A 15,977-nucleotide genomic window follows, 5' to 3' on the forward strand; every position below is an offset into this window, starting at 1 on the left:
AAATGATTTTGAGTGGCGTTAACAGATAGTCCACAGTTAAAATATCCAACTCTCTTGACTGAATTGCTCCAGTCTAAATAGCAATTCTGATTGTAAAATCTAGTGTCTGGAATTTGTAAGTGATCGAATTTACTATTCTAAAGATCTACAAACGTGGATCATTGTTAGGGTATTGTCTTCTTGTATTTATAGAGAGAAAAACAGGCTAACAGCTGCATAAAACAAAACGTGTTGCTGTGTAAACAAATGTAGTTTACCGCAAAAGTGACTTCGAATAAACAGAGATCCTACACCTTTTTTTTTATTGTTGAACGGTCACTGTGCCCTATTAAAATGTATGGACGCTGCATCTTTCATTTCCCTAGCCAGCAGTGAATTCCCACAAAATTAGGCATTGAGGTCGCCGCTCAACCAAAGGCGCTTGGGACAAAGTAACCGCAATCCAGAGCTACGTGGCATTAACCGTGGGTCATTGACGAACGACGCAGGTGTAAGTGAAGTGCGCACAGAAACCGCAATCAACCAATCGACGTGCAGTTTACAAAACGCTATCAGCACGGCAGATGTGGCCCCTCACATGCAAACGACATTACAAGCGTAGGGGAGAAGTGACGTTGTGGTATTGGCCAGAAATGCTTCCTTGGACATTAAACGTGAGAGGAATGATAATCAGCTAAATTTCAGAAGTCGATTGTGTCGTGTGGTTAGACACGTCACAGGTCGACCAGAGTCAACCAGGCAAACAACACTGCTGATGCTTTTGGTAAAGTCACGTAGAAGAGAAATAATAAAGTAATAAAACAATAAAATAATAACAATAAAACATTATAAAATAATCAAAATGAAACATTATAAAATAAAATTCTCACGTTTCGGCCACAACGCAAGCAGCCGTCCTGCGTTGTGGCCGAAACGTCGTGAGAATTTTATTTTATGTTTAATTTGTATTATTTTATTATTTCCCTTCTACGTGACTTTACCGAAAGAACCAAGAATATGAATCCCTGCAGTCACAAAAAGCTTTAAATCGAAACTGCTGATTTTATATACATTGATATTAAACAAAAATTCCATTATTACAGACTTTTCTGCTTGATTACGCAAACATTTGAGTAACTTTCTAAATTGTTCAGTTTGATGCTTGCAAAACCCCAGTTCAATATCACTTATGGGGCAACTTATAAACGTACTTTTACAGCAGCTGTTGCATGATTTCACGTGGCCATGGCACTTGCCCGTCAAACAAGAGACATTTAGACAGGGCCACAGCGAAAACCCCAATCTCACTTACACACTTTAAGCGTTGCACCTTCACCTGTGAGCCTTTTTTTTCTATCCAGAGCCAACACAAGCGCATTACTAAATTGATCTTAGACACAGGTCCGAAGAACCTTGTATATTTAAAACAACGTAATCAGTTATGCTCTGCAAGGCGGCAACTTTTCTCGCACAATAAATGCGACCTGTTATTATTCACGTGGGCCCAGAGCAAGCGGTGCTCGCACCGTGAATAAAGGCACGAAGAGGAATTAGGTGTTTTATGCATCACCACTGCTGCACACTTCGTGCAGGACAACATTGAACACAACCAAGTGAAATGAAAACAAATGAAAGCACCTCCGTAAACAACAACGCGCGGCCGTGAGTAACGCTGGCAGGAGCGAGTGGAAATTCGGCAATGGCACGACGGTGACCAGCTTGCTTGGTAAAGATGGCAGGGTAGGCTCCCTGCAGGCCTCCGGCTACACAATCCAAGGCCCAGGGGTATGTGGGACGTATCGTAAAGTAAGCAGTCTCCATCAGTGGGGCACAAAGCACACCGTTCCACTGGAGTCCAGATATTCTGAGAATTGTATGGCAGGGGTATTACCAATTGTCCTTTACCTGCCAGGTGTCATATGTCTCTACCTATAAAACATTCTGAGCATGAGTGGCAGCAATTAATATAGAAATTATTCTCAAAGGGTATTGAATTAATGAGTTATTTAAAGAGATGCGTCCCACACCTTTGTCATATTTTTACAAAGAAAATTAAAATGGACAGAAATAAGGATGTGACAAAGATGGAGCAGCGATAACGTAGGCCCATCGGTAGTAAGGTCAAGGAGTGTACGTGGTGCTGAGGGAAGACCGAGAAAAACAGAAATATTTTACGGAAAGGTATAGTGCACAAGTGGAGTGTCATGCTTCAAATAAACCAAAAAAAATAGAGCATATAAACCACGGACATTTACACAATGTGAAAAATCAGAGGACAGACTGCATGTGTATGTTCACAGGCTTGACACGCAAGGGTACACATGGCTAGGCACATGCGCCAGGCACGTCACCTTTCTGCCGTCTTTTGGCTGAACCCTGCAGCATTGCCCGCTGGCTCCTGTTAGCAGGCCTGCCGGGGGACCTACAGCGCACCTCGGCTCTCTTAGCCACATCCCCCTTCTTACTCACTGCCAAGCCAGGCAGGCGGTTAAGGGGTCAGTGCACAGAGGGCAAAATAAATCAAAGGACAAACACATTTTGCAAGCGTCCGTGTTAGTTGGAGGAAATAAGGGTTGCCACCTTTTCTACCGTAGACCAAATCCGAACTTATTTCTCAGTCAGTCTAGGGTCAGGGGATCGGCGACCTTTCAAAGAAGAAGCGGAGCCCATTTTTTTAAGTTTTTGTCTTTGACCAAAATATTTCGAGAGCCGCATCGCACGCAGAAGCCAATTGTACCCATCCACACACACACATGTACACAGGTACACAGCAGCCAAAGAGCCGCTAGGGGGCAGCCAAAGAGCCATCATACTGCTCCAAAGCCGCAGGTTGCCGACCCCTGGACTGACGATCGATCGGAACTGTGCAGTCGACTGTGTTGAAGTTCAAAGTGATTACCACCAGATCTCGGTACAATACAATTCGTGGCACCCGAACACAGATGCCAAATTATTGGAATGTCCGGGTCAAACACAGGCAGGTGGCAACCCTGGGGGGGAGGGTGAGCGCAGAGCGTTTAGAGCGTGTGTCACTCTCTGTGTTGTAAACACAGCTACATAATTAATGTGTCAGCCGCAGCTGTAATGTAAGCACAAGCACGCAAGCGGTTGTTAAGTGTGGTGAATGTGTAAGCAGTAAATAGGGTAAACTTAAATTCAATGCACTCGGGATACCTCTAAATGGTTTCATTACGACGAAGCCGAATGCACAACAAAGGCTGGCAAGTCTCAAGTTCCACAACTCGTGGTTCTGACTATGCCGCACACAAACACCGATTTCTTTCCACGGGTAGCAACATGACTGGGATTACTCTTTGTGTGATTGGAAACCTTTTCTCCGTTTTTTCTCCTGCTTGTCTTTCTCCGGCGTGCTCGTATACGACCTCTTCTCCAGTGGCTTGCTGTTCCTCCTCTCCCGATCCGGGACCAATTCCATCCCGCCCTCCTGCACGCCCCCTCCGCTTGCCTTCTGATCCACCCCAGACTTCTGTTGACTCTCAATTAGAGAGTTTTTTCCCGTGACTGGGAGCTGCTCCTTTTTGGTCGAAACCTTTTCCCCACGTCCATCGGCATCGGCTTTGACGAGGTGTTCGCCCTCCTCGGGAACGCGTTCGTGCAGGGCATCTGCCCTGCACGTTGCCTTGTTTGCCCCTGCTTTTGGACTCTTCAGAGATTCCTCTTCATGCACAACGCTTGAAGCCTTGTCATCTGCCTCCTTCCTTTCCTCGCCTCCTAATGGCTCCTCTGCCCTCTTCCCTCCTGCATCGCGTGCACCTGTTGCCGGAGCAGTCCCAGAAGTGTCCACGTGGCTGTCTGGCTCCCCGGTGCTTTGCGGAGGGATTGTCTCATCTGCTGTGCTTTTGTCTAGCAATGTAGGACAACAACAGGCAAGGGAAGAAAGTAATTTTCAGCTCCACTTTTACACACGGTAACGCACACAGCTTGATACATCAGGAATGAAACGAAACAGGTGGACTTCTCCACAAATCTGGCAGTCGCCTGATGAAGCTAGTTGTAATTACTGGCGAAACGTCGTACTCAGATTATAAATGGCTTGGCTCTCCAACACACCGGTGTGCTGTACTAATGACGAATTGGTATGTTCTGTTTACGTGACAACCCTTACTAGTTGGCTGTATTGGGTGGTGGCGGGTTTTAACGACACATTTATATATTTCCGCGATCTAACCCAAAAAGCCTCTATTATGGATCATATTGCTCGCGAAAGCCGACGTGTTAAAGCAAACAGCTTGGTAACTTGAAGGAGGCCCCCTCAGCGACGTAAAATATACACAAAATTAACTCTTCAGGCAACAATTAGTACAATTGTGATGTCTCACAATAAAACAGGTGTTAAGATGTTAAAACACCAAACTTAAACCTTTTACAAGGAATCATGTCTGCATTAACCACAATGCTTGTGGTCAGAATGCAAACAAAAAACATACTCTGATAATATATGCATTGTCCTTGAAACTGACTGGTCCACACCATGCCATTTTCACATATTGCTGTTGATTTTAAATATACCGCCATAAGCGCTACATGCTATATATTGGGTCGTGAAAACGCCAGTTTAAATTTCCTATTGCCACATAACCATTGTCATTTTTTATGGAAAATGTATTGCGCGCACTATTATCTATCGTTCGATAAGAATTAGCCCGCATTAATGTTGCTTAACAATTAATGTTTCGCTGTCTATAAGCCTCGGCCAGTCAGGAAAACAGGATTAAACAACAAATTAAATGCACGAATTTCACTGGAAAGGTGTCAATATTACAAGAAAATAGAAAACGTTACATTAGCAAATTATAAACCAAAACGATGAAACTATTTTTATTTGACCAGGTAAGCCCCACTGAACTATATCATTCTTTTTTAGAAGCGACCTGGCCACAAATGATAGTTCAATGAAGTGGCTTATCATGTAGAAATATATAGCAGCCAAATACTGTCATTTGTGAGCATTATCTATACAGTCAACACGGAATGTAGAGAATACATTTTAGAAAACAAATTAATGTAGATATTAAAACCAATACCTTTACATTTTAGAAACATCTTAATGTAGACGTTAAAACCGGTACCTTGCATGATTTCCAGGCTCATCTTTTCCACTTGCTCTCCGTCAAATTTCCCGTGCACTCGTTGGCTGTCTCCAGCCTTCTCGTGCTCTGCGGTTTTTTTACCCACGACACTTTCCTGCGAGGATGGGCATGCCTCCTTGTTTTCCATCTCTTGGTGCTGCTCTTTGCTTTCAAAAGGATGGATGTTATCAGCGTGTGATGTACGTGACGTGGTTTCTACCTGTGCATGTTTAGGACTCTCGTCTGCGTTTACTTGCGCTGATATTTTGTTGGGCACGTCCATTTCGCTGCAAAACTTCGTGATTCCAAGCGCAGGTGAAATATTGGTTGCGTGTGTCGAACTATCAGCAAGTACATCTTGAGAGTCTGTGACTTTGTCTGTAGATCCTCCATCATGACGTTGGTTTGCGTCTTCCACAATTGATGCCTGGCAGCGCTCCTCCGTTTTCAATGATGAAGGGGATGTGTGTGCCACATGAGAGGTTTTGTCTAATTCACCCACCACCGACAAATGAGTCTTGCTGGGACCACAGGGGAAAAGGTAGGATTCTTCACCCCCTTCAAATGAGCGGTCATTTCGGCACAATGCAGTGTTAACATCCACACTTTGTGAGTATTTTATCTTCCCAGGTTTATCTGCAGCTCGAGGTTTCCCAGACGTAACATTTTCGAATAAAACACCGGCGGGGTGATAATCATCATCTCGATAATTGAGCACAGGAAGGTCCGACTTCATTAAAGGAGAACTGAAAATGTTATTAGGTCCTCCACGGTCAGCGAAGTCTCCTGCTCCCTCTTTATTCTCATCAGCTGAAATAATGTCCTGTCCAGGCATCTGTTCTTTGGAAAATGAGACGCTCTCACCCGTTGGATGAGGGTCCTTCAGGTTTTTGCTTAACGGAACGCTTTTTTCTGGCATGCGCGAGTCATCTTCCTTTAAATACGCGGAGCCAGCGATGGGCTTCAAAGCTGCCGAATTCAATTCCAAGTATTCCACGTTGTGCATTTGCCCCTTTGCTGGAAAAACAAAGGGAAGCGATGAACCCTCGTCTTGCGCGATGTGCTGGAACTGAAATCCGCTGGAGCCATCATTTTTCCGTTGTGATTTATTCTCCGTGTCAAAGGCCACGTTCTCTTGTGCCCCCTCTGACGTCACCTTTTTTCTAGCGCCGGAGAATTGGTCGTTGCTGCCTTCGTTGTCCTGCAGTTCAGACAAAATTTCCGTCTCCAGTGGAGACAGTCTCGAAAGGCTGTGGTAAACAGGTGACTTTTTTGCATCGGCCTTGACCTCAGTGCTTAGGAAGCCTTCAGATAACACAGCTCCTGGCTGCTTTCCTACATTGCATTGTAGCTCATCCTCTGAGCTAACGTCAGACTCCGAATCCACTGCTTTTGGTGCGTACTCATCCGATTTAAGCTGCGAAATTGATGACTTGGATGCCACAGAATATTCTGAAATGCTCGGTATTTTCGGTTGGGATTTATCCTCAAGTAAATATGAATGCATTGACCTTACCGCACCATCAGCAGGTGCGTCATCTTTCTTGATGTGTAAACTCGTTTCTAAATCGTCTGTCAATGTTTGTTCATTTCCAGTTTTTCCCACCTTCATTTCAGATGTATCTTGCTTTTTTTCACTTTCCACAGAGGTTCCTGTAGTGTTGCCACGACAGACCGAAGACTCAACTGATTTTCTTGAAACCTTTTCGTGGATGTTAGCCTTTCCTGGACTATGCAATGCATTCTTCCCAATGCATTGTTGCAGTGCTGCCATCTGCTCGATATTCTCTTCGCTGTCCAGGATACTGGGGCTTTTTTTCTGCTCAGCACATACAAAGCCAGTGGGCACATCTGTGGTTTCAAGGTGCTTTGGAGAACGTGTATTAACAGTTGTTTCCTGCAGAGAGCTTATGCTCTCACCTGACTTAGCTTCCTTATTCCCTTTTTGTGGAGCACTGCTAGAATTGTCAGTGCCCGGCTCACTTGAAATGCCTAAACCGCCTGTCAGCAATTCACGTATGGGGTCAGCATTCATCCGCGAGCCCTCTCTGGTATCCATCTTTCTTTTATAATCAGCCAAAACAAATGGTTTAGAATCAAAGTCAGGGGGCTTAGCACAGTCTTTGTAGTAGATATCTAACTTCTGCCCAAAGCACTGTTCTGACATCTGCCTCCCTAATTTTTGACCATCACCCATTTGGGGCTTTCCCAACGAAGATGGGAGTGGTTGATTTTCACTGCGAGCAACAGAGCCCCCCGTTCCAGACTTTTCTGTGCCAGGTTCAGACCCGTAAAAGTGCGGCATGGTGTTTGCCCTCAAAAAGGCACTTTTTTTCGCCGATGTTTCGTTCATTGGAACATTCCCAAAGCCTGTGTCGGTGCAGCCTGCAGTCAGGTTTTGTGCATCCGCGGAATATTTACCGACGTCGGTCTTATCGCTCTTCCCTCCTGAAAAATCATCCTCGCTAATCGTCTCCATCTTCAATTGTGCCGTCATGTTGCAAGAATGGTCATGGTGTCCGTGTTCGTGTCGCTGTTCCTCCCAAGGCTCTGCTATATCGTTCGGCCAAAAAGACGAAGCGTCAAAGGAATGGTGAGCTTCCTTCATCAGCGCTGCCTGCTGACCTTTGTGGATGACATCATCTGCAATGGAGTGTGCGCAACTGTTGTCGTCAGTATGCCCATCAGGTATAACGTCCGGCATTTTTGCAACGTCACCAGGTGCTGTCGTCTTGCAACCCGTTTTGCTCTCCGTGTGCGGCGAGGGTTTTGCTTTCCCATCCATGAGCATGCGAGGACTTGCAGAGCTCTCGGACGCCTCATCGGCGCCCTGAAAACACTCCCTGCGCAGCTGCAAAGCGTGGACGTCCCTTGTCGCCGGGATTGGAGGGATTTCGGACGTGCCCGTGCTGGTCAATTGCTGGGGAGTGCTACTCCGCTCGGGAGCGAACTGTTTAGATTCGTCAGGCCGAGCGTTCGACTGGGAACTGTCGATTTCTGAAAATTGTGCATCGCGGCTTTTGTCCTTGCCACTGACCGATGGTGAAGTGTGACCTTTGGTGAAATCCACCGGTTCGATGAGCCTGGAGGGCGCGTCCGCTTGCTCACTGCAACGCTTGGCATCGTTACTCACTTCCTGCCCTGATGGAACGCCGCACGGACCATCAAACCTTTTGTCCTCTTGGCCGTCCGTGGCGGACGACGGAGCCTCTATGCTTTGTTTGCCATTGAGACTCATGTTAGCCGTCACTGAGGCGTCTTCTCTCCCCTCCGTACGACAGGTCACCACCTTAAAAGGGTTGTTTGTTGAGTGACTGTTTTTATCTACAAGTAGTACAAGTAAATAAAAGTCAAAAGCAACAAAATTGTAACGGGAAATTATATGAGAGAGAAAGAGAAGGAAAACATTTCACAGGAGTTAGTTGAAGCTTGATTAGAAATGTTAAAGAGTAGAAGCGGCATCACACAATAAAACCTTGTTCTCAACGCATACAAACTAAATGTAATAAATGTTAGTGAATGGTGTTCACTAGAATTAAAGGTACATGCAGTACTACCTGCACATTACGATGACGTCTTTTGTCACACAGACATGTCACTGAATATAATGACGTTTCTGACAAGATAAACCCAAATAAAGATTCAAGTATGTGCTACATAATCGTCCAGCACCTTCGATTAGCACGATTGTCTATGTACAGTATGGTACGAAAGAAGTATAGCAGTGTACATTTAATGTTTATGTACTAATTTAAACTTTTAGTTTTAAGTACTGTAATCTTCATCATAAAAAAAATCAACGTTGCCTCCTTTGGCTGCCAATCCATCATGAGCCTTAAACACCGACTATCTTCCCGGTGCACCACAGTGAGTATGATGTCTCTACTCACCACAGTGAGTATGATGTCTCTACTCACCACAGTGAGTATGATGTCTATACTCACCACAGTGAGTATGATGTCTATACTCACCACAGTGAGTATGATGTCTTTACTCACCATAGTGAGTATGATGTCTCTACTCACCACAGTGAGTATGATGTCTATACTCACCACAGTGAGTATGATGTCTATACTCACCACAGTGAGTATGATGTCTATACTCACCACAGTGAGTATGATGTCTTTACTCACCACAGTGAGTATGATGTCTCTACTCACCACAGTGAGTATGATGTCTATACTCACCACAGTGAGTATGATGTCTATACTCACCACAGTGAGTATGATGTCTCTACTCACCACAGTGAGTATGATGTCTATACTCACCACAGTGAGTATGATGTCTCTACTCACCACAGTGAGTATGATGTCTATACTCACCACAGTGAGTATGATGTCTCTACTCACCACAGTATGATGTCTCTTCTCACCACAGTGAGTATGATGTCTCTAATTAGCATTTGTACCCTAACCCATGAGTTCCGCTTCCTGTCTCTAATGGTAACAGTTCTAAACTTCGACATCTCCAAACTTAATACACTCTTCAGCTTTTATCCTATATTCTTCGACAATGCCCAAGTTTTTTTATCCATGACGTAGCAAGGTATATACACAAATTAAAAAAAAAACGTTATCCATCGGCTCCCTGGTAAGGTGCAATTCATTATTGAGTTCAGTTTTCCAAAAATACTCCAACCTGCTCTCTTCTGCCAATTTATTCAACTAGTTTGATTCCAGTCCGCCTTCCATAACTACCACAGGTGCTCATACTCTGCTGTGCTTTCCAGTTGTATCCCTCCAACAAATATACTCAATCGTTTAGGAGATTTGTGGCCGCTATGAATAAGGTATCGATAAATAACTTCTTTGGGCAATCTCCGTGTCGCTGTTCCGTGACATTTTTGCAAGTAGTTTTAATGTTTCTAAACATTTTGCTTTATTTTTATTTAGGCCTTTGTTTATTAGCATATGGACGAACGTGTAATTCCACTGAGTCAAATCCCATTTCATAGTCAACAAGGCATTATGGTATTTGATATTCGATAGTCCTTTTCAGGATCTGATTGACAGTATCAATACCATAAATGGTAGAGAAACCTTTCCCAAACCCTGCTTGCCCCTGTGGTTGGTTGGCCTGTACGTTTTTCAGCATTCTGGTTTATATATGCATGTGCAAAAATGGCGAATGTGTCTGTAGTTCAACTAAATTGCACCATCCTCTTCAAATCAAGATTGCACCATCCTCTTTGAAGAGAATGACTGAAGCATCATTTCATGATTGAATATATTCTGCATACTATACATCTTACCTATAAAAGTCATTTTGTGTCTGTCTGTGTGTCCGTCTGTCTGGTACGCAACTTGTGACGGATTTGACTCGTGAACCATGGAGTTTACTTATTTTTTAAGTACCCAGGTACCACGCGATAAGCCCCGTGGTGAGCCAGCGCTATTCGTATTTCGGATCCGTCAACTTTAAAGTAGTTACATGAACAATTTAGTACTCTTAATTATGATATTACTACGCTGAGCGTGCACGAAAGCACGCATCTGCGCATGCGCGACAAAGCTGACCCATGGTTGCCCCTAGCAACGCACACATGCGATCGGTTGAGGGGGGAATTTTTCAATTCGCGTGCAAAATGCAAAAAAAATACAGGACTGAGGTACAATTTTCACACTGTCATGTCCTCTAATCCCCTTCACCACCCCAATGTGTGCAGTTACTACTATAGAGTCGGTAGATGCTACTACTATAGTCCATAAATAACTACTGTAGAGCGGGCGGGGGGATGGTGGTGGGGGAGGGTAGCGGCCCAACCCCAGCCTGCAAAGGTGCCACCTCGGCCGGCTGGGCAATCTAGGCGAGGCCGGGGGCTCTGCACGAGACTAGGCCTCACCACGGCACTTTAAAGTAAGTACTATATTCTTGGTTCTTTCGGTAAAGTCACGTAGATTGAAAAAGAATAATAAATAAAGTGAATAAAATAGTAAAAAATAGTAATAAACAAAAAAACAATAATGTAGACTGTTGCCTGGTTCTTAATCAGAGTGAGTGTACTGGCAGTTTATAATGTAGATTGTAGCCTGGTTATTAAGTTTGGTGAGTGTACTGGCAGTCTATAATGTAGACTGTAGCCTGGTTCTTAACCTCCATGAGCGTACTGGCAGTCTATAATGTAGACTGTAGCCTGGTTCTTAACCTCGGTGAGTGTATTGGCAGTCTATAATGTAGACTGTAGCCTGTGTTTTTTAAGCTGGTGTAGTGATAGTAGCTACTACTACAGCCAGTACATACTACTGTAGTGATAGTAGATACTGCTATCGAGTCGGTAGATACTACTATAGAGTTAGTATATATTACTATAGTCTGTATATACTACTATATATACTACTGTAGAGTTAGTAGCTACTGCTATAGAGTCGTTATATCATATTATAGAGTTGGTAGATACTACTGCAGTCAATAGAAACTACTGTAGAGTCACTAGATAGTACTATAGAGTCAGTAGTTACGACTATAGAGTCGGTAGATACTACTGTAGAGTCAATAGATACTACTGTAGAGTCAGTAGATACTACTGTAGAGTCGGGAGATGCTACTGTGGAGTCAGTAGAGGCTACTATAGAGTAAATAGATACTGCTATATAGTAAGCAGATACTACTATAGAGTTAGTAGTTACTAGTATAGTCAGTGTATACTACTATAGTCGGTAGTTACTACTATAGCGCCGATAGAAACTACTATAGAGTTTGTAGATAGTACCGTAGAGTCGGTAGATACTACTATAGAGTCAGTAGATAATAGTATAGTAAAATAGTACAGTCAGTATATACTGCTGTCAGTAGATACTGCTATAGCATCAGCAGATACTACTATTGTGAGTGAATACTACTATAGAGTCAATAGATACTCCTGTAGAGCCAGATACTACTATAGAGTCACTAGATACCACTCTATTGTATGTAAGGTGTGTAGGTATATATGCCTACAGGGGGGTAAACATAATTTTTTGAGGGGGGGGGGAGGTCAACAATTTTCGGAAACATTCTAGATCAACTATTTACCCGCCACTTTCTATTACTTTTAGATTCAGGACTTCTTCAAACCTATTATAAATTTGTTGATGGACAAATGGACAAACGGAACGCCGGGCTTTCTCAATAGCTTAGTACTTGTGTATGTATATGTTGTTTTTAAGAAAAGTTTTGAAATATATTTTTCCCCTGGGCAACGGTGGGTACTTCCCGCTAGTTTTATATATAAATCAGGAACACGGGTCTATCTATGACACTTTAAATGTAAACAATATGTAATTGCTAATACTGTTGGGATCTTGCAGCTATGGATGTGATAAATACAAATGATACTTTTTAATTACTAAGAGTTTAGCGAGTTATAAGACGTTTTTCAGAGTGCTACATAATGCTCTGGGTTGTTAATGTGGCGATGTGAACACCACACCGACAATGCAAAAGTCAAACTTGATTTGTCGCTTTGGTGACTGCAGGAATTACTCTTTGGTTTTTTCGGTAAAGTCACGTAGAAATAAGAAATAATAAAATTACATAATAGCATACGACGTTTCGATTGCAACGGAAACAATCGTCATCAGGCATAGAAGAGCTAAATTTGAGAGAGGAAACACAGAACCGCAGATATATATACAGACACCTAAGTAGAGGGAGTTAACACAGAGACACAAAGAGAGAAACAACGTACGGAGCACAGAGAGATAGGGTCTCTGTGCCGAGGCCTTAGACAAAGAGAGATGGAGAAGCACATCAAATCGAACAAGATTTAGTAAAATTTGGAAGCAATATAATGCAACACAGAGGGTCGGTCAAAACACAACGCATGGTCTGGCTGATTACGTTATTTCAAAGATTGCTAAATTATAGGTTAAGTGAGACACAAAAAACAGACATATAAGTAGAGAGAGAAGAAGCAGAGACACAGAGAGGAATATAATACACTCTCTTAAATTTAGCAATCCTTAGAGGAACGTAATCAGCCAGGTAGAGTGTTGACTGTTTTGTTGGCTTGTTATCTACGCTGTATTGTATTATATTCCTCTCTGTGTCTCTGCTTCTTCTCTCTCTCTCTAGTATTGGACGGGCTCAGATTGCATGTGGTTGGGTAACATGTGGGTTCTCCAACCTCTTCCAAGACGAGTCAGGCCAGCATGAAAGAGTAGGCCAAATATCTTCCATAAGGGCTCTAGAGCTCCATCTAGCAGAGGCCCTTCCACCAGAAGTCGCATACCTTTCACCCACAATGCAATGCTCATGTTCTTTGGTTCTTTCGGTAAAGTCACGTAGATAGAAGAGAAAAAAAATAATAAAAAAGTTAATACATATATATTTTTTTAGCTATAAAAAACAAAACAAAAACATTAATGCAGACTGTAGCCTGGTTCTTAATCGGAGTGAGTGTACTGGCAGTCTATAATATAGACTGTAGCCTGGTTATTAAGTTTGGTGAGTGAACTGGCAGTCTATAGTGTAGATTGTAGTAATGGTTATTAAGCTGGGTGAGTGTACTGGCAGTCTATAATGTCGACTGTAGCCTGGTTCTTAACCCCGGTGAGTGTACTGGCAGTCTATAATGTCGACTGTAGCCTGGTTTTTAAGCTTGGTGAGCGTATTGGCATTCTATAATGTAGACTGTAGCCTGGTTCTTAACCTAAGTGAGCGTACTGGCAGTCTATAATGTAGACTTATTCTTGGTTCTTTCAGTTAAGAACCAGGCTACAGTCTACATTATAGACTGCCAGTACACTCACCCAGCTTAATAACCATTACTACAGTATACACTATAGACTGCCAGTACACTCACCAAACGTAATAACCAGGCTAGTCTACATTATACACTGCCAGTACACTCACTCCGATTAAGAACCAGGCTACAGTCTACATTAATGTTTTTTTTATTTTTTTCATTATTTTTTAAATAATTTAAATTTTTATTATAATTTTTCTATCTATCTGACTTTACCGAAAGAACCAAAGAATATTAATTCCTGCAGTCACGAAAGTTTTAAGTCAAAATTTAATGCAATGCTCGTTTATACACAGAACAGAGAGCAGACGACGGAGCTCAATGATCTGACACGCGTTATCTATATCCACACATTGGCTTTTGCCAGATGTGACCGTTAACAAACAGGTATTTAAAAAAATATATACATCAATTGGCCTTACGGAGGCTATATGTTAAACTAGACTTAGAGCACCTTGACCCTGCCAAATATTTGTATCAAAGTGGATCTATTCACACTGGTATCGACCATAATTGCAAGAATGGTGGGGATAAAAAAAAAGATGGTAATTTTCTCCGGCCGAATTTCCCAACCAAATATTTCTTTAAAGTCACCATTCGGTGGCATTTCAATGACGATATTTAACCCGCAACTCTACAGATCACCGTTAATACCACCTGAGTTTAGTCATCTGAAAACATTGGTTGACCTACTCACCCTATAAAGAAGACCACAGTTTTGAAGTCTTCTGTGACATGGACTGCACCCCGAGACAAGTGCGTCTGAGCAGGAGAATGCTCGGGCAGAGGACATGCTCCTGACATCCAACACGGCGCATACTAATTGGTGGATGGTTATTCCGAATGGTACCGCTGTGAAGCAGCATGGCATGCATTATGCATCAGCATCGCGTTCGTGTAAATGTAGCCACCTGCAATCGTTGTGGGTCACTGCTGAAAAAAGCCCGAGGCAGAGTTCGGGACCCCAATGACTGTACAATCACATGGTGCCACTGTACGAGAAACATTAACGATCTGCAAAGTGTCAGCAACGGGGCTGCTGTTTCGCATGCAGGCGTAAGTGGTGGCCATGGAGAAATCAATTCTGTTGCGGGGTAATTTACCATTGCCTCTACACTTCAAAGACATATATCTGAATCTTACTTACGCACACAAATGGAGTCACGGTCATTAGAAATTGTATTATAATATTATTATTATTACCACTACTCTATGTAACATACTGAACGGACAAATAATCCAGGATGCAAGGGGTTTTGCAATCCTTGAAAAACCCCCGTAACCTTGGTTTGTAATTTGGACTTATGTAGATCAACATCAAAGGTAAGATGTTTTACTTCAGACCACATGGCACTACCATTATGCTCAGTTATTTTTTTCCCTGCACAAACAGCTGTGGGTTTTTTTTCCTTCTCTACCGTATTTTCCATTATCATTGTACTGCACACAACCAGCACATTTTTAATACGCAAAGCAATAAGCCTTGCTGGTGTGTACGCCTTTTTCCAAATGAGATGCCTATCTTCCCAGCTCTTATCCAACGTAACGGCACAGAAGATTGACGACTTGATTGAATTAACCCAATCTTCTCACGAAAGTTCATCCAGTGGTCATCAGCACACGGTTTTCAAGTTGCTACTTATTCCCATTCACCATGGCTGCAATTCGATGTAATCCCCATTGTGTCTGGGATTTAACCCAATCACCAGTGTGTGAGCTGGTGTCACCGCACAGAAGACGTTTACTCGCGAGGCACTCTCCCCATGTCAACTGCCCTCGGTCGCAAGCGGCCACACACGGCCACTGGCTTTTGAAAGGACGTGCGATTTTCTCCGAGCAAATTTCTACCTTTCTTTGACTTGTCCCGCGATGCTGCTGATGATGCTTTTGCTGCTGGTGGACTGACAGTGCCAGCAGATGAGGGTTGGTGATCTGCACACAATGAGCCAATTAGATGCCAACGTGGACACAGTTACTGTGACAGCAAGCACAGCGATGTTTCATTGTCAATGTGATCGTTTCGCCAGCACAATTTAGCTCCTGGAGTTCGCTAAGCTGGGCGTTTGCTTTTTTTATTGTTTGTTTTTGTTGCAGCACCAGCAGTCCTAACGAAATTCTGCCATCAGATGCCTCTATGGTGGCTGTTATCTGCACTTTCTAAATACAGCACCACGACTGTCTAA

At 43.2% G+C, this 15,977-nt stretch overlaps 1 protein-coding gene across 1 annotated transcript in view; it reads right to left on the minus strand.

The window, feature by feature from the left end:
* The window catches only part of LOC116948808 (uncharacterized), a 65,560-nt gene that overhangs the window by 28,141 nt on the left and 21,442 nt on the right, over window positions 1-15,977 (minus strand). The window contains exons 5-8 of the mRNA XM_076069223.1: window positions 15,643-15,726; window positions 5,070-8,393; window positions 3,310-3,843; window positions 2,331-2,447 (exon numbers count right to left, since the gene is read on the minus strand). Coding sequence (XP_075925338.1) covers window positions 2,331-2,447; window positions 3,310-3,843; window positions 5,070-8,307 — 3,889 coding nt within the window. The 5' untranslated portion in view covers window positions 8,308-8,393; window positions 15,643-15,726. The remainder of the gene's footprint in view (window positions 1-2,330; window positions 2,448-3,309; window positions 3,844-5,069; window positions 8,394-15,642; window positions 15,727-15,977) is intronic.

The sequence above is a fragment of the Petromyzon marinus genome, chromosome 2, assembly GCF_048934315.1.
Source record: "Petromyzon marinus isolate PM22_M1 ecotype Great Lakes invasive population chromosome 2, UKy_Petmar_22M1.pri1.0, whole genome shotgun sequence".
In the NCBI taxonomy this organism is placed as follows: Eukaryota; Metazoa; Chordata; class Hyperoartia; order Petromyzontiformes; family Petromyzontidae; genus Petromyzon; species Petromyzon marinus.